We start from the raw sequence: 21,322 nt of genomic DNA on the forward strand, positions 1-21,322 counted from the left end.
GGCGGGAGCGCGGGCGGCGGGAGCGCGCGGCGGCGGGAGCGCGCGGCGGCGCGCCTGGCGGCGGAACCAGCCGGAGTGCGCCGGGGCGCTGCGAGCTCGCGCGGGGGCGGCTCGGCCGCGCGCGCGCCCGACGAGAAAACGCCAGACCTCGCCGGGGCGCGCGCAGAAACGCGCCCGGGGCCCTACCGGGGTTGCAGCTGGGCCGCGGTGGGAACGATCGCTCGGTGGACGACCTCTACCTGGGCCGCCTCTGACCTGGGAGGAGCCTATGGGAAGGGAAGGGGCCGCTGGGTTAGCGAGTTGCGGGGTTGCGGCGGGTTAGTGAGAAGCGCGCGCTGGGCCATCGCCTCTGCCGCTTTGCTAGGAGGACTAGCGCTGGCGCCCGGTGAGTACCTGCCCGACCCCGCCGCGCCGCGCCGCCCCTCGGAATGGGGCCGGGGATGTTTCTAGAGTGTTCCTGCGCTGCAGCCCGAACCCGGTTGCGTCTTATAAGCCCCGCTGGGACTCTTACCACCCAGAACGGGCCGGTACAGGGCCTGCCACGTGTACTCGTGATGACTCGCCCCGCAGTCACCCTTACAATGGGGGTCTGCCTCCTGGAGACCGTACAAGGTGCGGGGAAAGTCACCTGGGACAGGACCAGGTCGTGATCCCTACGGGAGGAGGTCTTTTATTGCCCCAGCGTTGGGCTTGACCCCTATGGCCCGCCCGCCCCCGGTGGTTGTACGGCCTGCTAACCGAGAATGGTGTTTACATTTTTATATGGCTGAAAAGAAATCGAAAGACTATTTTGTGGCACGTGAACATTACATAAAATTCACATTTCAGTGTCCATAAAGTTTTATTGGAACACAGCCACGTTCATTTGTTTGAGTGTTGTCTGTGGCCGCTTTCGTTTCACAACAGCTGCCCGAAAAGTCGGAAACATTTTCTGCCTGGCACTTGACAGAAGTTTGCCCGCCCGTCACCAAGCAGGTTGAATCGCCAGTGGAGGCGAGGGCTGGAGCGCACGGGAAACGTAGCGTGCGTAAGTTCGAAAGAGCACAGTCCGTTGTTAGAAATCAAAATTGTATGTTTGGGGGAAGAAAAATTGAAAAGAAAAAAATCTTTCTACGTGAGACTCAAATGAAGCTTCGAAACTTCCTCTAGGGGTTGGTGAAAGGTTGAGTGACTCCAATGGAAAGGGAAATGGTTTGCATATTTATAACCTAGCCACCGGAGAGTTATGTTTACCAAAAGGGAGCAAAGTTTAAACAATAGTAGGAAAAGACTTCCCTGCCTCGTGGAAAAAGATAATCAGAATACCTATTGAATAAAATAAATGAGTGAGAAGTCCTGAAAACATTTCACTCTTTTAAAAATTTCAAACTGCTCTTTCAATACGTGGAAAAGCAGAACACTTGGTTAGCATATTGTCATCGGCCTTTAAAACCGTTTGTATTAGGGAGTTGCTTTTTTCTTACAATCTGCTGATTCGGCACATGCCACCTCTGACCGTTTTGCAGCTTGGAATCCAAAGTGTACCAAGTTTAGTAGTGAAATAAATGAAATATAATAAACACCAGCTATGAAAAAAAGGACTCAACAACATGTTTTACTTAGGGTAAAAAAAAGTATTAAAAATAATTAAAATTACTTACTTTGGTTTGCTCTTGGATATTTTAGTCGGTTCTCCCACCCCTATGCAAATGTTCTGTGCTATTGAGGAAAGCTTGGCACCTATTGGGAGAATAAGTTACATAAATATCCCACGAGGTTGAGGGTGGTTTATATTCCTAGTAATCGGATGCCGTGGATTGATGAGGCTGGAAAGTCCAAATGGCTGTCTCTCTGGAGACATTCAGCGATTAACAATGTGTTGCGGCAGACAGTGCCAGGCCTGAACTGAGAATTCACCTGAAGCTGCTCTGTACATCCAACACTGTTTTCGAAATAAATGGCTTCTGGGATTGCTAAACCCACTACCACCCCACCTACTCCTCCCAGGCACAGGCCTTGCTTCTGCTTTTGCCAATTCCCCACCCTTCCCACCACATTGACACGTATTCATTGCTAATGGACTATACCCAATATTTACCCAAACTCTATCTTGGATGGGCTAAGAGTGCTAACTAATATAGAACTGAGGGTTCCTGTTTTGGTAAAAACCTGCGTTTGACTGGGGAAGTTCCCTCCTGAGCCCGAGATTTTATAATAGTAGGTTCTTGACTCTCCCTCACTCCTGGTTTCTGAATTGCTAGAGTTGCCACCCAAATAATCCCCTCAAGCCTATTTCCAGGGACACAACTGTACTCAATTGTTATTTACATGCTATATAATTGGTGCAGTATCCTCATATGTATGCACAGATGTCGCAAGAAGCACAGGGGGACCCGTAGTCCTTGCCATTCATTGTGCACCGCAAATATACACCCATCAATAATACATCAATTAAAAGAACATTAATTATACATGAGAGCCTCACAAGCCAGCACATGTGCACCATTTTTTCTTTGCTGTTGGTAATAAAGAGCTTTTTAGCAGCTTGGAAAGAGATCTAGTTTTGTTTCTCACTTTTCCAAAACTTACTAGCTGTGTGAGCTTGGGCAAGTTACTCCATTTTCTGGGCCAGTTTCAACTTCTGTAAAATGAAGGGGTAGACTAAATGAGCTCTCTAAGGCCATACTTCTCTGGCCTTAAAGAAGTATGGCCAAAAATAAGTGAGGTGGAGGCAAAGGTTTTATGATTTTTTTATTTTTTTTTTTTGCCTAGTGAGGACATCAATCTACTGTTTATTACCAACATAATTTCATAAGAGAAAGGACATCTATCACCAAAAAAGTAAGAAAGGTTCCATCTCAGGATAAAGGGCAGCCTTTCTCTTCCCAAAAGAGAATTGTTGCCACCCTTGCATTGACATAATAAAAATAAGAATAGGGTAAAATTAAATTCAAAAGCAGAAAAATTATGAGGACAAAAAAGGGGCCACATCCTAAACCTGACAAACTCAGGGGAGGCCTGCATGGCAGACCATACAGACTCAGAGACCAAAAGTAACCACACAGGATGGTCAGAACATAAATATTCCCGACTAAAGGCTAGTCATGGCAGGTAGTCATGTCCTGGGCCTATAGCTTCCTTGGCAAAGGTTTGATTTTTACCTTAAGTAAGCCTGTCTGTTGCCTTTTTGCACCTAAGATAACAAACCCTTGGAATGTCAGAGTAATCTTTTTCCTGGACCCGTCAGAGTGTAACCTCACACCAGGGCATGAGACCATAGAACCCCTCACTGTTACCTTGTTCCCCAAATACCATCTCTGTGTTCTGCAAATGTTAATTGTTAACTATCCTGTACCCACCAGTGTAAAAGAAGTAAGTGCCTCTGTTTTGCTCTTGATCCAATCTTAGAGATTTCCCAGTTTTGCTTCCTCCTGCCTCCCTAATCTATCACCAGTCAGTTTCATGGAAACCCCCTGCCCCCTCTTTGTCTCTAATGTATAAAATAAAATAAGCTGCACAACTGCCATTCTCCAGAGCATTGTCTCAACCACTTGAGATTTTGCTTCCCAGCAATTATCAGTTTGGCTCAAATAAACTCATAAAAAGTCTCTATAGGCTTAGACGTTTCTTACATTGACAATTACAGCATAAAAATTTACAGTACTCACATTGTGTGCAGTTGTTCCCTTGATATGCTTTGTCAATTTGGGTGGAATATATATTCAACAATGCAACTCCTGGTGAAACTCAGATGTCTAACTTGTTCTGTTATTGTATTTTTAGCACAGTCATTATTGAATTCTTGTCTCACATAGGCTTGTTAATGAAAGTGGAACTGAACTTTAAGCAATTGCTCTTAATTTGGAATATTTTGGATAACTTGAGTAGACATCAAGGATCAACAGCCTCTCTCCACCAGGTTCTCCTCCCCACCACCTCTCCCCAGGGGAAGTGTGGACACAGGTCAGAGACAGAAATTGGGAGGGCTGCTGGGAGCCTCCAGCTCAGGGGCCACTCACCCTGAGCAGCACAACTTAGGCCCCTAATCACCCAACCAAAGCATGCTTGTCAGGAATAAAGAGCAGCTTTTCTAAGGATCCCTCCAGTGAGCTTCACCTTTTCACTTAAAAAGGTGAAAATGGCCCATTGGAATGGACTGCTATGGTGAACCTTTAGATGACTATGTGTGAAACCTGCCCTCCAACCCCTAGACCAGGGGTCAACAGACAGTGGCCTGTGGCTAAAACCTGGCCCTCTGCTTCAACATTTGCCATCAGTTTTCTGATAGGAAGCACAACCTTTCAAGAGAAGTATTATCCAAATAAAACTTGGGGAAAAAGGAATTCCATTCTTCTTAGTAGACATACTACCAAAAACAGTTGTACTCAATTATTATGATGTTTTGACTATCATCAAAAAAATTGTGGAAATTTGTTTTCTCTCTTGTGTAAATACCTATATAATAATCCAGATTTTGCCTCTTGACCCACAAAGCCTCTAATATTTACTACCTGTCCCATTTCTGAAAAAAATTTGTCTACCCTGACCTTAGACCTAGGCTTTTGGGTGAGAAAATGGTGCCTTTAAAGGAGAGGAGGGTGAGGGGGAGAGAGAAGCTCTTCCCTCCATGGGGGTAAAGGGTCATCTCCAAGTGATTAAATCATGCAGGTAAAAAGTTACCTGGCTAAAGGATAGAGTATGAAACTCTGTAGTGTGCTCTTCAGCCTACCAGCTCTTTTCCACAGCCTTGAAAACAGACCTTCAAGGGTATATGCTTTGTCACAGGGGCCTTTCAGTTCACTAGACTTGGGCACACAGGCATGAGCATGCCCCATCTGTAGGCACTTAGCAGGAGAGTGTGGCAGAGAGAAGCCAGCACAGGCATACCTCGTTTTATTGCTCTTTACAGATGTGTTTTTTTAATAAATGAAGGCAAGACCCTCTGCCAGCAAAAGAGTATGACCCCCTCTATTACAGGGTGGTCTGGAACTGAGCCCACAATATCTCCCAGGTATTCTGGTACAGTGTGAAGCTCTTCCACAGATGTGGATAATCCAGGGGTGGGGTAACCATCTTCCCCCTCAGGTGGCCCTCCTAATTTAGGACTCTTTTCTTTTACTTCTTCAGACATCTAAATGATAAGCATTTGACTTTTTTTTTAATTTTTTTTTTAGGAAATTATAGGAAGACATTTTGAAAGCTAATTATGAAAACATTTGTCATTGGGATCAGTGGGTGAGTAATTTTGCTACAAACAGCTGGTCAAGACATTCAGGATGTCCAAAGGGTGTTTTCATGTGGACCTGGTGGCAGGAGGAGAAGCAGTGAGGATTCCTGAGTCCTGGAGAAAGCAGGCCACTATCGAATGTAAAACCATGGAGTGCTGACTGCCTAAATGCCAAGAGGAGATGGGAGAGTTCCCTTATGAACAGAAAAGCTGGAGAGTCAATAAACAAAGCTTGCCTGCTTTATCACTTATTTCCCATAGCTGATACCAGAGACAAGGCCTGATCAGGTGCTGCTTTGGTTCAGGATGGTTTCCTTCTCCATATGGCTGCTCTGCCAGTGTGACATCAGAGAAAATCTATCATTTCTTTTCTGCTATGCCCAGCTTTTACATATGGAACATGGAACCACCTCACCTGACTGGTGTGATCAGCTAAAATGGACCTCCCACCTAGCCCCAAAGGAGAGAGAGATTAGAGGAAAAGGAGACATTACAGAGGAGCTGTAAACTCATGAGAAGTGGGTTTTTAATAAGCCACTCCTCTGTTATTCTCCACTCTGCATTGAAACAAAATCACAATGACCATATGCCATTTTATGGACTTGCATAAGTGCACTGTGCATTCTGTGTCATATATGAACCCTGAGGATGTTTCACCACAGATAAAAAATTCTTTTGTTTCCAACACAGTAGCTGTATTTTTAAGTCTTGGTATTACCCAATTTACTTGCCCAAATAGTTAGTTACCTTTCTCCTCAATCCTTCCCATCTTATCATTTACTATATCAGGTCTACTTATGCCTATGGTTTTGCCAACAGAAAAACATTATCTATGAAAGAAATAATTTTTTCTTAGGTATTAGTGTTTTAAATTTTCTTTTTTCTAAGATAAGATAATTTTTAAATGTATTATGTTTTTAATGTATCTTTCTTCTTGGCATTTTCAGGTTTTAAAAAAATTCTTTTTTTTTTTTTTTTTTTTTTGGTTCAGTGTGACAAATGGTGGGAAGACAACACTGGCTAAAAATTTGGAGAAACATCTCCCAAACTGCAGTGTCATATCTCAGGATGATTTCTTTAAGGTATCTATAAAACGTCTTAGATAATTTATTTAACACACCAAAAAAGTTCTAGTAGCAAAGTTAATTGAATCACATCCCAGAAGCCTTTGCTGAGTGATGACAGCTTTTGTAGTGAACCAGAGTCAATGCAGTAGTGTTGCTTACCCACTAGATGGCACCACTACTGTTCCTGTTTGATTTTATTTACTCTCATCATCTGATGCATTTACTAAAGCTTCATGGCCTCTTCATTCTATAATTGTATTATTTCTGCATTGCACAGTTTTCATGGGTACTTTATTATTTTTTCAGCCAGAGTCTGAGGTAGAGACAGATGAAAATGGCTTTCTGCAGTATGACGGTAAGTAGATGAGCTTATGAAAACTATGCCCTAATGTTCATTTTCTTTTTCAAACCCAAATACTTCTCTATGAAGACATTCTCAGTGTGTTTAAATATATTACTGTACTTTAAACCTACCTTTGTAAGGGTTTCTGGTTTATATTTAGTTGTTTTTAAAAATGAAATATTTCTCCCAGTTTTATATTTAAAACTGAAAACATTGGAATGAATAGATTTTTTCTTCTGAAGCTGAGACAAGGCAGGTTCGCTGGTACTCTAGTCATCCCTGCCCAGGGAATGCATAACTGCTTCCCTTCCCACCCCCAGTCTTACCTGGAACAAACTGGAAGCACTCATCTTCTGAGCTTTCCTTCCCAGTGCCTAAGGTGGTACTGGGCAGCTGTTTTTTTTTTCTTTTCATTTATCAAAAAGGATAGTGAATATTTTTTTACATGGGTTCGCCTCACTCCTCTACCCAGTCTAACACTGCTTTGACGCCAAAGGATTAAAGTACATCAGAAAAAGTTTATTTTCCTATAAAGAATATATGCTAACAAACTGTATTTAATGGTATTATCAACTTTTATAACTAATAAGATAATCATTCAGAGCTTATGCAAATTAGCAACCAAGGGAGTTCTCTTGAGGAGCCATAAAATATGTTCTTTATTTTTAACTTTGATAACCTTGGAGGTAAAATGTTGTGTAGTCAGTTCTTACAGATGCATGATAGTTTTAAGAGAGGCAAAGTCCTTGATTTGCTGTCCTTGTGTCTTGAGCTGCAGCCAAGATAGTTTTTTCTTTTCTTCTCCTCTAAAGGTTAGTAAGGAATATTATTACAAAGTAAGAATTAAACAAGGAAAAACTGTTTTCAACAATTGACAAAGAATTATTCCTAATTTAAATGAATCCTTACAAACTAAGAAGAAAAGCACTAATATCCCAATTGAAAAAGGTGTCCAAGGATGTGAATAAGCTATTCACAGAAGCAAAAGGTTAATAATATGCAGTAAAAAGTCAGCCTCAAAGGTAACGAAAGAATTATACCTTACTTTTTTCCCCACTTACCTAGTAAACAGATTCTTAAAGCATGGATAATTATCTAATGATGGCGTTATCTCAATAAAACCAAAACTGTCACAGATGGGAGGATAATAAATCGGTACAACCTCTCTAGAAAGGGGATTAAGAATATGTCCCAAAGACCTCAAAATATTCGTGCCATGTGTTCAAGTGCACTTCGAGGAATCTATCTTAAGGGGAAATCTGAACTTTTTAGGTAAATGTACAAATTCAGGGTAAGTCAAGATAATGTTGAAATCTTTAATCTTAAATTTTTAAATGTATAGCTATCAAGTTTATAAATTGATGGAATCATTAAATTATAGTGGGTAAATACAAAGTAAGTCAAAAGACGCAAAAAACAGAGATCTTTAAAAAATCAAAGGGTGATATAAAAATAGAAAATGATAGTAAGCTGATAGATTTAAACCAAATAGATCAATAACTACATTAAATTAAAGAACTAAAATACTCCAAATATTATCAGACTAGGTTTTTTAAAAAAGCCAACTACCAGCTCCTCATAAAAGATATAATATTAAGACATAGAAAAGTAGTTAGTAAAAGGCTAGAAAAAGATAGTATATCATGCAAACACCTACTGAAAGAAAACTTGTATAACTATGTTACTATCAGACAAAGTAAACTTTAAAGCAAAGAGTACTACTGGAGATAGAGATAAGTGGATCAATTCAACAGGAAGATAATCTAAAATCTGTATGCACCTAATAACATAACTTCAAAGTATATTAAACAAAAACTGCTAAACTAAGAGGAGAAATAGACAAATCTATAATTATTGTGGGAGATTTTTATACAACTTCCTCAAAAACTGAAATAAACACACAAAAATTATAAGGGTATAACAGATTTGAACAATACAATGAACAAACTTGACCAAATTAACACACATAGAGCATGCACCCAGCAACAGTAGAATACACATTTCTTTCTCAAGAACACATGGAACATTAACCAAAATGGATGCATATGCAAGGGCATGGAGCAAGTCCTAATATATTTCAATGAATTCAAGTAATACAGAGACATCCTCCAATCACAGAGAACTGAATTAGAAATCATTAACTAAAGAGGAAGTAGTAAAGTCCCAAATATTTGGAAAATATTGTCTGTGTCTGTGGGTTATGCATATATGTTCTTTGGCTAATTCCTTCACCTTTCATCCAGTTCCCCCCTACCCCCTTGCCTCCGACACCTGTCAGTCTGTTCCATGTATCTATGTCCCTATAAAAACTTTTCTTATGGAAAATTTTAAACATATACAAAAGTAGGCAGGAAAGTATAATGAGTTCTTATGAGTTCAGCATCCAGGTTTAAAAATGATGAACTCTTGACCCATTATATTTTATCTATATCGTCACTCACTTTCTCCTATATTATTTTGAAGCAAATTCCGGACGTCATCCCATTTTATCTGAAGCAAGACACTTCTGTATCCCATAGGTTAAAGAATAAATCACAATGAAAATTAGAAAATATTTTTAACTGAGTGATAATGAAAATATATTCAAACTAACGGTATTTCTGGTTCCAGCCAAAATGGATTGGCCCTGTTCCTTGCTATTCCTCCCACAACTAAAAACTCTGGATGGAATACAACAAAGGGAAGACTCTGAAAGATGAAAGGAGGGGACTTCAGGACTTGAGGAATAGCATGGCTGTGAGTTACCAGAGTTTTCTTTTTGCCTCATATATTCAGGAAGGGGTGCTGGAGAAGTGTGCAACATGGAACCATTAATATGTACAGACCAAAAAAAAAAAACCCCACCAGGAAACCTATTCCCTAGTCAAAGCACCAGAAAAAGGGTGGTCTAGCAGATTAGAAAATCATTTTATAATATCCACCCTACTCAAGCCAAACAAAAAACAAAAAACAGTTCTCCCCTCATGGTGTTAGCGGGGCCAAGTGGAGAACAAGACTTCTGAACCCACCGACACTGGTAAGGCAGGGTGAGTTGGCCCTCCATGTCATCCATAGGGATCAGTCATATCAGTGGAGCCAAACAGTGACTGAACTTCCACCCCCACCTACCAGCAAACAGCAGGATGAAGCGGTGTGAGGTGGTGCTGGCTGGTACTCCACGCTTTCCTCTCCCAGATAGTGTCAGCTCCTATCAGCAGAACTCAGTGGTGAGCTGAACTTCACCCTTTGCTGAGCAGCTGTGAAGCTGCACCAGCACTTTGATTTTCCCTTTCTCCTCCCATGGCAATTCCCCCCACACCCCAGCAGTATCAGTGAGGCCCAACAGGGAGCTAAACATCCCCCACCCTGACAACCTACAGCTAAAACAGATCACTGCCTGCAAAAAAGAAGATTTAATAGGCTTTAGAACCTCGCAACATAATGCCCCAAATTTCCAGGACAAAACTGAGTTTCACTTATATCAAGAACCAGTCAACTCTCAACTTGAGTGAAAAAAAGACAATCCACGGACACCAACTCTGTGTTGACAGAGATGTTGGAATTATCTGACAAAGTGTTTTAAAGCAGTGCTTATTAAAAGGCTTCAGCAAGCAACTGTGAACATTCTTGAGTCAAGTGAAAAATTACAAAGCTTCAGTAAAGAAATGCAAGATGTAAAAAAGAACCAAATTGGAATTTTAGAACTGAAAACAAACAATAACTGAAATTTTAAAACTCACTAGATGAGCACAACGGAATAAATATGATAGAGGAAGGAATCAGTGAACTACAAGACAAAACAATAGAAATTACTCAATCTGATCAACAGAGAGAAATAGACTGAAAAGAAATGAACAGAAATGCAGACAATAACAAAAGACCTAACATATTACTGAAGTCTCAGAAGGAGAGGAGAAAGAGTGTGGTGCTGAAAAAGTATTTAAAGAAGTGCCCTGGCTGGGTAGCTCACTTGGTTAGAGTGTCATCCTGATACACCAAGGTTTCGGGTTTGATCTCCGGTCAGGGCACATACAAGGTGCAACCAGTGAATGCATAAATAAGTGAAAACAAATCAGTGTTTCTCTCTCTCTCTCTTCCTCTCTTCCTCTTTTTCTCTAAAATCAATTTCTAAAAAAATTTAAGGAAAAAAAAGTAATGGTGTAAACCACCTCAAATTTGGCATAGGACATAAATCTACATATGCAAGAATCTGAGTGATCCCCAAACAGGTTACACAACACTGATCAAGAAAAAAACAGGGAAGGCACAAATTATAAATACCAAAAACAAAAAGGATGATACCATTACAGATCCTGCAGACATTAAAAAGATAAGAGGGCATTATAAACTATTTATGTAAATATAGTAGAAAACTTAAATGAATTGACAATTTCCCAGAAAAGTATAACTTACCGAGACTAGCACCAGAACAAAGAGAAAATCTTAGCAGCCCTATATCTATTAAATAAATTAATCCATAACTTATTTAACTAAAAGACCTCTAAGCCCTGATGGCTCAATTCAGTACTTCTGGAGTGAGACTCAGAATTTGCCTTCCTAGTAAGTCCCCAGGTGCGGGTTTAGGTACCACACTTTCAGAATCACTTTTATAGATACTTTTATAGAGTTATAACTGGAAGATCAGAAAGTATGCACATTTCTGAGTTTGAGAATGACATATTTGTATTCTTTGTAAAAATGTTTAATGGTTTTTCTCTTATTTATCTGTAAGAGCTCTTTTATATTAAAAATATTAGCTTTTACCAAATGCAGATATTTTCCTCAGTGTGTCATGTATCTTTCATACTAATTTATTGATATTTTGTCATCCAAAAATGTTAAATTTTTATGTAGTCAGGAGGTAGTAGAAGTTATAAATAAAGCAAGATTAACCATGAGTTTATGATTGTCAAAGCTGTTAATAGGGACATGGGAGTTCATTGTACTTTACTCTCTACTTTTGTATATGTTTCAAATTTTCCTAAATAAAAATGTTTCAAACATACCAATTTGTCAATATTAGAGTTTAAAAGTCTCTGAAAGATTTGTTATTAAGTTTTTTGAAGGGTAAATAGTGTTATTTTATGCATTTATAGAGTGCAGGATATACTCATCATAAAAAGCTTCATCATCAAACGTTTGTTATACTGATTTCATATTTTTGTATGTTGCTTGAAGTGCTAGAAGCGCTTAACATGGAAAAAATGATGTCCACCGTTTCTTGCTGGATGGAAAGCCCAAGACGCTCTCTGGTATCAGCAGACTGGAAAAGCGAGGAAATTCCCATATTAATCATCGAAGGTTTCCTTCTCTTTAATTATAAGTAAGCATTGCTCACTCAGATATGGACTCTGAATGAATGGGGAACAAACATTGTGAACTAACTTTGTTGTTATTTTAGGCCCCTTGACACTATATGGAACAGAAGCTACTTCCTGACCATTCCATATGAAGAATGTAAGAGGAGGAGGAGGTGAGTTTTGAAGTTGCCTTTGTAGGTGGTGATTCAAAAGACAAAAAAGTTTATGAAAAATGAGGAAAGCAACATTATCGAGCAATATGTATATGTCATTTTTCAAACAAGGGAAGTCTCAACTCTTTCACAATGAGCAAAACCTTTTTCCATAAATTATCATCCACGCAGAATAATAAAAATCACTTTTCTAAGAAGAAACCCTAGTAGGAGCCGTTTAGCTGGTTTCTCCTGAATCTTCACATGGAACAATTCCATGTTGATTGTGACTTTAAATTAGTTGGCCTATATTCTGCTACAGCACAAAGAACACCAATTAGTTTAAAGCTTAATCCAACATATCAGTATTTCTATCATTATTTACATTGATATTTATCTCTTAATTATTTTATAAAAAACTAGAGGGGGAAAAGATAATGTGAATGATAGTGAATTAGAGATTAATTTTTGGATGAGCGAACTAAATCCATTTTGTTGTCTTTGTAACTGGCATGGAGTCTAAGATGTGTAATCTTAATCCTGTTTAGATTCAGTCTCCGTGATTTTTCCATTATCCTCACCATTATTATTTTACTTTATCAACATGTGTTTCTATCAACATAAAGTTTCCTTTATGTTTTGTTAGCACAAGGGTCTACGAGCCTCCAGACCCCCCGGGGTACTTTGATGGCCACGTGTGGCCCATGTATCTAAAGCACAGGCGAGAAATAGAGGACATCACGTGGGAAATTGGTAAGCGCCCTTTCTCCCTCCATGGAAGGCCTTTTACTTGTCATTGTCTCAAAGTGCACAAAAGAAAGGACTTTAGGAGGAATGTTTCTCATGTATTATATTATGAAGGAGCCCTTTAAGCCATAACACTCTGGGCTCCCCGTCTTCTATCGTTGGCTCTCCTAGCTTCTGCTTTTCTCTCTGTGGCTCTTGTCAATAGCTTGTCAACTACTAGATGGTCATTTATTCAATAAATATTGACTGTATGCTTTCCATGTACAGGTACTGCCCTGGTGATATATATCAAGAGAAATAAGGCAGACCCAGTCGCTATTCTTTTATTTTTCATCCTCACCTGAGGATATTTTTTCCATTGCTTTTCAGAAAGAGTGGAAAGCGGGGAGAGAGAGAGAGAGAAACATCGATGTGAGAGAGACACATCGATTGACTGACTCCCACGCACACCCCAACCAGGGCTGGGGATCGAGCCTGCAACAGAGGTACGTGCCCTTGGCCGGAATCAAACCCGGGACCCTTCAGTCCTCGGGCCAGTGCCCTAACCACTGAGCAAAACCAGCCAGGGCCAGTCCCTATTCTTATGAGCCAACATTCTATTAGGGAAGCAGACGTCAAACTAGCTACACGAGCATGTCCTTTCTAGCTGCGCTGAGTACTGTGACAGTGAGTTCTTAGGGGACTGCCTAAGTCCCAGTGACCCAGCCACATTTAAACCATGCTCTGACAGGGTTAACTAGGCAAAGGGAAGAGTGTTGGAAGATCACCTCAGACAGTGGGCATGGCACAGACAAAGGCCAGGGAGCAGAAGGAATGATCAGCACCCGAAAGAAGGTTGGTATATTTGTCATAGAGAAAACCAAGGACAAGAGGTGCTGCTGGTAATACAGGAAAGATCCAAACCCTAGAAGGCCATAGGCCAGTAGGGACTTGGGTCTTTATCCCAAGAAAAGTAGGAAGCCCTTTATGGAGAAGTTTGAACAAGGGCATGATAGATATCACATTCTCGTTTTAGTAATATCCCTCTGGCTATGTGGCGGGTGGGTGTAGAGGGTGCGATATTGGACATAGGTGCTCAATAGACCTGGATGATAGCATAGATATGGTGGGTGCAGGAAGTTGAGGTGTCAAGGACAATACCTTGGAACCTGGCAGGTACTATTTTGGAAAACAGAAAAAAGTGAGGAAGTTGCAGGATTGTAAGATAACAGTGCAAGTCTGTTTTGCACATAATGTTGTTGAGATGCCTGGAAGACATAAAGCAGCAATTTGGGGGTAAGCATCTGGATCTATGAGCCCAGGCTTGGAGAGACCTCTGGAATGCAGAGCTCAGCACAGAGAAGCTACAGGAGGCCCAGAGAGAAGGCTCTTGGTTGGGGCACAGGAAGTAGAACCGATGTATACTTTTCAGAATAAAGAGAGTTGCCCATATTGTGAGAAGCTTTGTGGCCTCCAGGGTGGCTGTGTCTGAGCCATACAGAAAGCACATGGAGCCTCTCCGTAGTCCAGGGTCCATTATAGACTCTTCTTCAGTCAAGTTCAACCCCTTCGCCCCATCCCCAGAGCCGCTGCTGAGGTTCTAGCCACAACTCTTCCAGATTGGACCATGGCTGAAGAGACACCCTCTTCTCACTGCTCCTCTCCCCATCTCCATCTGAAATGCAAAACTAACTCTGTCCCTGCCTTACTTAATATCTTCAGAGAGTCTCCAGCTCTTGGGTTAAACCCACACCATCAGACATCAGGGTCTCTAAAGACAAAGGTATATCCTTGCTCTAAAACCACCTCTCTCCACTGTCCCTGCCTCCCCACACTCCAGGCTTTTCAAACCGTATCTTCTTCTTAACAGGCAAAATTCTCTGCTACCTCCCTACCTCTGCAGTTTTCTGACTAGAAGACCTATTCCTTCCTTTAACATACATAACTTCTGCTTTTTCTCCAAAACTGACTATGCCAGTTTTTTAAAAATATATATCTTTTGGGCCTGGAGAATTCTGATTTAGTACATAAGTGGGGGAGCCCAGACCCCTACCTGGTTTAAGAAGCTTCACAGGTAATCTTGATGCATAAGGAAGGAGAACTACACCCTTAAGTGACTCGTTCAGTAAGGCACCTCTTCAGTCCTCCTAAAGTGCCATAATCACAAATGCCACTGAATTCTTTTTCTTTCTTTTTTTTTTAAAAATAATGTTCACATCAGCTAGTGTGCATTTCTCTCTGTAATTAATCAAAATTTTTTTACCTGTTGTTTCTGGCTGTAATCTATTTTTCTCTTTAATGGCTATTAATTTACTTTTACTTTACGGTCCTGGGTTCTTTGGTTAAACCTACTGGTATTTTCAAGAAGTATCAGGTGCCAAAGTAAGCATACTATACTAATAAGCCTGTTAACATTTGAATTGCTCTCTTTTCCCCTTTTCAGTTTACCTAGATGGAACAAAGTCTGAAGAGGACCTCTTTTCACAAGTGTATGAAGATCTAAGACAAGAACTAGCCAAGCAAAAATGTAAGTGTTGTCCTATTGAAGTGGATGGTGAAAGACCAGCTAAGAATATAGTTCTGCATACCCAAGAATGGCATACCAGAATGCTAATGTAGGAGTGGTTGTATCCATTCACTCATTGCTTTGAAGATAATTCAGAATCAGACTCTGAATGGGTTTGGAGACTTGATTATTTTTTTAAGGGTGAAAATATTCACCCCTTGTTATATCTCTCAATAATATTTATGTTCTATAGTTTAAATATTTTAGTGATGGCTGCTATTTCAATGAGACTGAAACCTTTGGCCGAGTGAAGTTAAAATGCCGGTGATCTTGTTTGTTTTATAATATGTCTAGAGCTCCCCTTCTCCTGTATTCCTCTCAAAGATTTTTCTGTGAATTTATATTTCCCAAATACGTCAAAGTAAACACAAGATTTGAAAAACTATTTACTGTTTCTTTAAGATTTTTATATTGGACAACACATTTTACAAGTGACAGAAATCCTTCTAAATTTTGCTTAACAAAAGAAGTACAGGGACAGCCGTCACTGACAGACATCAGTCACTGGCAGACTCATATCTGTTGGAAGCACTATTCTCCTAGGTCCAGCAGCCCCATGGAAAAAAACAGTTTACCCTTTTTCAAGATTGTCCATGAGTCATAAATGTTGAAGCTGGGTGTTGGGTACAAGGGGTTTACATATTATTCTTACTGCTTTTGCAAATGTTTAAAATTTTTATTTTAAACAATTTTTATTTTATTTTATTTTTTAAGTACAGTTGACATTCATATTACTTTATATTCATTTCAGCTGTACAGCATAGTGGTTAGACAATAACATAATTTACAAAGTGATCCCCCCAATATTTCAAGTACCCACCTGGTACCATACTTAGTTATTACAATATTACCGACTATATTCCCTATGCTGTAGTTTGCAACTCGTGACTATTTTCTAACTACCAATTTGTGTTTCTTAATCCCTGCGCCTTTTTCACCCAGCCCCCCAACCCCTTTCCCCTGAAACAAATTTTTTAAAGCAGTTTTCCATTTTAGCCCAACTGAAAATTCCCAGGAAAGACTTTGATTGGTCCTGCTTGTATCACATGACTTTTGCTAAACCAATCACCATGGCCAGGGAGATGGCCATGTACTGGCTAGGACTGGATCATGTAACTGAATACACCTCCTAAGACCTCCTGAATTAAGGGGAGAAATTCCCCAAAGGGAAAGCAGGGCAGGGGGTAGAAACCAGAAAAAGAAGGACAACAAAGCATGCTGGGAGAACAAAACTATATAGCTCTAGCTACTGTTATATTTGAACTAAAAGGATTTTTATGGCTAACTCATGCAAAATGCAATCATCAGAAGACAAGACAAGAGAAGACAGTATGAGTCACTCCAGCAGTAAAGAATATGACATGCTTTTTTGGTGAGACACAACTGCCGTAGTCCAGCTGTCATCCTCTCTCAAGAATTAGATTCCCCTTGGCCACAGTAAATTCCTGTCTGACTAGGGGACTGAGCGCAGCCATGTAGCTTATTGGTTCTACATACTCCTAATTTCAGGATCAGCCCTTCATGTAGGCATGAACCCAGTTGAAGAAATTTCAGGACCATTTTTAAATTACTTCTTGGTGGAACTTATAATACTTGCCAGATATGCCTGCCCACCCCTGCCATCTGTTACCTTGATGAAAGGCAGGCCTCCCACAGTGGAGCTCAGGGCACCAGCATGAATGGATACAGAGAGTGTAGGGGAGAGGAAGGGGCTCTGCTTTCATAAATGACAGCACCTGAGCCAAAGCCACTTTTATAGGGGTGATTGGCTTCCTTTCTGGCCCTAATGAGATCTTTCCAGGGGCATTTCAGCTGTTGGTCACCCGGACTTTTCCATCCTCCTTTAGTGACTAATTCTCCTTTAGTGACTAAATCATATACTGGAGTTTGGCCTTATGATTTGCCTGCTGATAAAAATGAAAGTAGCCTTGATCATGTATTTCAGGCAATTTACACCTAACCTAGTTCCATACCAAAAGCCAGCTTTTGCCATCTGGCCCAAGGCCTGAGGAAAGCTGGCATGTTTTGACAGTGCTGAAAGTCCACAAGAGAGTTTGTGCCCATGTGTGTTACACCCTCCTCTTTCCTTGCCGATGTCCTAGCGACTTATAAGAAAATATTTAACTATACCTTTTAAGGCTATCTTGCTTGTGTTCTAAATATTGGATAAAGTTTAAAAAGAAGAAAATACGGGGTAGGCAAAAATAGGTTTACAGTGGTGAGTACAAGAAACGGAGTTTATTCTTGTATTATTATGTATTAACTATTGTATTTGCTGTACAAACAACTGTAAACCTACTGTTGCCCACCCCTGTATGTAACAGATATGTTAGAAGAGAAATAAAATCTAATGCAGATCAGCTTTTCCTACCTCCAAGACCTATGTTATTTTTTTTTCCACTTGCATAATTAAGTTACTGTGTTATATTAACCCACCATCTTTCCGTTTCTTCCAACCACAGTGTCCTGAGTGCCCTGCAAAGCCAGCCTGGAGGGATCCTCAGCACAGCCTGCTTTAACCCTCAGTTCAGGAATGGGCTAGTGGGAGGCCTTCCAGATGTGTCAGTTGACTGCTCTTTAAGCTTCTCATAACATCTCAAACCTGCTTAACTACTTTTCCACTCTAAGCATATAAAATCATAATTGTGATAAAGTAGTAATAATGAAAGGGAAACAACAAAGATTGAATTTAATTAATAATGAAACAATAAATGACCCAGGAGAGTAAGGATATGAAGATATACAGAGTATATTTAATTGAATCCTTATTTAAATCCAGACTTTGGAACAAAATTGAATCATTACCTATTCTTACTATAACAAAGCAGTCTAGCCACCAGCATCATTCAAACTTCCTTTAAGAATGTTTCTTTTCACCCTAGCCAGTTTGGCTCAGTGGTGAGAGTGTTGGCCAGTGGACTGAGGGGTCCTGGGTTCGATTCCAGCCAAGGGCATGTACCTTTGTTGCAGGCTCAATCCCCAGCCCCAGGCAGGGCTCATGTGGGAGGCAACCAATCGATGTGTCCCTCTCACACGGATGTTTTTCTCTCTCTCTCCCTTCCACTGTCTCTGAAAAAGCAATGGAAAAAATATCCTTGGGTGAGGCTTAAGGGAAAAAAAAAAAAAATGTTTATTTTCATCTCATTATAAAAGTAAATTATTTTTAAAAGTTTTAATGTAAAGGCAAAAAGAAAAAAATAATCACCTATATTTCCACCAGTCAGTAGTGTTAACATCTTAATGAGTACACATCCAGTGATTTTGCTGTTCATGTTCATGTGTCTTTTATATGGTTACATGGCTTACCTGGTTAATTGCAATGCTTATTTCTTTTTTAAATTAATATTTAAGAAGTTTTATAGAATTCATTATATAATGAAACTGAATAAAACTAAATAGCTCTCCCACTTAAAGGATTGAAGGGTGAATTCTGTTTCACTCATTGAAAGTGAATTATAAGACGACATAGACATCTTAGTGCAGGTGTCACATGTCTAGTTTCAAATCATAGGAATAAGAATTTGCAAAATAAAAATTTAATCAAATGTTTATATTTTTCTTTTTGGCATTTTTCTATATTGAATTTAAAATATAATTTCTAATTATAAAGTAATAATAGCATAATAGTTCAAATTGACATGATTATTGACTCATTTCCCAGTGGTTGGATATTTAGTGTTGTACAAGTTTTTCACATTGGCAGATAACATGCTATAAAAAATATCTGCACAGATTGCTTGTTTTCTTCTTCTTTAGTTACATTAAAAATTTCCAGAGTAGTACTTGCTTGGTCAAAGACTATAATCATTTTTACATTTTACATACTTCAAAGATTAAATACTAAAAGGGAAAGAACTCTTGGACATGGACATCAGTGTGGTGATTGCCATGGGGAGAGGAGGTGGATGGGAGTGTAGGAGGGTATTGCGGGGAATAAATGGTGATGAAAAAATAGAAACAGAGGCATGGATACATGGAACAGACTGACAGGTACCAGAGGGAAGGGGGGAGGGGAGACTGGATGAAAGAAGGTAAAGGGATTAACCAAAGAACATATAGGCATAACCCATAGACACAACAGTGTGGTGATGGCCAAAGGGAAGGGGGGTCAGGGGTGGAGTGGACATGGGCAAAGGGGGGGAAATGGGGACATCTGTAATAGTGTCAACAATAAAAATAAAATTTAAAAAAATTTTTAAGATTAAATAATATACTAAAATATGTATGTTTCTCCAACATAAGCTGTGTAATAAGAATGCAGTAGGTTTATTACTGGGTTTCTAAGTCAAAGTCACTAAATAGTCAGCTAGGCTTCCTTGGTTTAAGAAAAATAGTTAAAGGTAACACTTATTTCCCCCAAATCAAGGACAACACTCCAAAACAAGAATTCTACTGCAGCCAGCCACCCTTTATGATATTCTAGTTCTCAAACTATTTCATTCCTTGAACTCAAGGATTATTATACCAATTGCAAATGATACTGGACATCTGATATCTTAAGATAGGCTTAAATATAATGCAAGGATTAAAAGAATGAGACTTGAACTCTATTTGGTTCTTTACGGAAAACCAGCATTTCTGGCTCCAGAATCCCTGTAATCTCAACAGCCTTAGAATACTGTTGTTATTGTGAAGATTTAGTAAAATGAGAACTGGAATTCTCCATTAATTTCTATTATATTTATTCCCAAGATCTTCAAGTAACAGTATAAAGATGGAATGCACTGAATTCTTCCTGGGTGAATTAAGAATCTTAAACAAGAACTTTATTCAAGAACATTAACCAAAATATAACATGTACGTTGCTATAGTGACAACTGTTGTTTTGTTTGTTCTAGCACACATGATTTCCCAAACATGTGGGACAGTAGTTATCCATGACAATGGTCAGGTATGTATTTTAATGAGCTGTTTTCACTTCAAGGAGTGCATAGATATAGCATAACTCACAAGCAGTGAGTCAGTTCCTCTAGACCAGAGACTGTCAAACTTTTCTGAATGAGACTAGAATAAGAAATAAGATTTACGTCACAGTCCAGTACAAATATTTATTGTGTGTGTGTGTATGTGTCTCTCTGTGTCCATATGTATGTGCATGTATATATGTGTATGTATATATACACATAATCAAGTATCATAAAGCATTTACCTTATATACTCTGGTATTTTTCTATTTTTAATTTTTTTAAAATATTGATTACCATCCCATACCAATGCCCACCTCCTGCAAATAATGGCATTACCAGGAGTAGCAGTCACATTAAATAAATCAACAATTTCTTACAGTATCTTTTGTGTGTGTTTTGTCATTGTTGATTCTGTTATTGTTTTTTGCCTGTGTCTAAAACCACTGAATCATCATGTCATTTATGTCGAAACATTATAACAAATAGGGTTTATTTTCTGTGTTTTATCTTGTTTTTGTCAAACCAATGTTCTAAAATCACAGAAGTAAGTTATAATTATTTCAGTGACATGTAATACAGAATATCTTTAATTGAAAAGTATGGACAGGCAATTTGAATTATGTGATTTTCTTTAGGCCTTTCTCAATGTTGGAATTTAAATTACTATACTGATCAACTTTTTGTTTATAATAAACAGATTGCTCCCAACCCTTTCAGTCCTTACCAATGTAAAATATATTGTTACATTAACTTTAAATGTTCTCTACAGACTCATTTGATCAGCTCTCATTATTTCTGTTTTTCTAACTAGCTTGCAGTTGGTGATGATTAGGGGATTTTGTCACACTCTTCAAAAACAACCTGGGCTCGAATTACAGTTCAGTTACTTAATGGCTACATAACTTCGATCAAGCTATTTAAAGTCTTGATTTCCTCTTTTTAAAATGGGGACTTCAGCATTACTTATGTGTAGTGTAGTATAAGGGTAAAGTTTGAAACCCTTAAAATAACCTGTGAGGCATTCCCCATTTAGCCTCTGTGTAGCTCTCCACCCTTATTTCCCATCCCTCAGCCCG

The 21,322-nt window shown here is 39.3% G+C and overlaps 1 protein-coding gene across 4 annotated transcripts; it reads left to right on the forward strand.

Moving 5' to 3' along the window:
• The first annotated feature begins 31 nt into the window (after positions 1-31).
• On the forward strand, positions 32-20,993 carry NMRK1 (nicotinamide riboside kinase 1). 4 transcript variants are annotated; one of them, XM_081150483.1, is made up of 10 exons: positions 32-385; positions 907-1,027; positions 5,154-5,214; positions 6,198-6,288; positions 6,580-6,628; positions 11,774-11,918; positions 11,997-12,068; positions 12,694-12,800; positions 15,217-15,300; positions 17,802-20,993. In XM_081150483.1, exons 3-10 carry the CDS (start codon positions 5,186-5,188, stop codon positions 17,807-17,809), a joined length of 585 nt encoding a protein of 194 aa, XP_081006609.1. In that variant the 5' UTR covers positions 32-385; positions 907-1,027; positions 5,154-5,185; the 3' UTR covers positions 17,810-20,993. The 4 variants fall into 4 exon arrangements, with proteins under 4 accessions (XP_081006609.1, XP_081006608.1, XP_081006607.1 ...); XM_081150481.1 differs by lacking the exon at positions 907-1,027 and adding an exon at positions 3,795-3,942 and having other exon boundaries at positions 89-385; positions 15,217-15,306; XM_081150482.1 differs by lacking the exon at positions 907-1,027 and having other exon boundaries at positions 45-385.
• The last annotated feature ends 329 nt before the right edge of the window (positions 20,994-21,322 follow it).

This window comes from Miniopterus schreibersii (assembly GCF_964146895.1).
Source record: "Miniopterus schreibersii genome assembly, chromosome: 11".
NCBI lineage: Eukaryota > Metazoa > Chordata > Mammalia > Chiroptera > Miniopteridae > Miniopterus > Miniopterus schreibersii.

Coding starts and splice junctions, on each gene's coding strand:
- NMRK1 (XM_081150481.1), top strand. CDS start 5,186: ATGAAAACATTTGTCATTGGGATCAGTGG. Junction 6,289..6,579: donor CTCAGGATGATTTCTTTAAG/GTATCTATAAAA, acceptor TTATTTTTTCAG/CCAGAGTCTGAGGTAGAGAC. Junction 12,069..12,693: donor GAATGTAAGAGGAGGAGGAG/GTGAGTTTTGAA, acceptor ATGTTTTGTTAG/CACAAGGGTCTACGAGCCTC.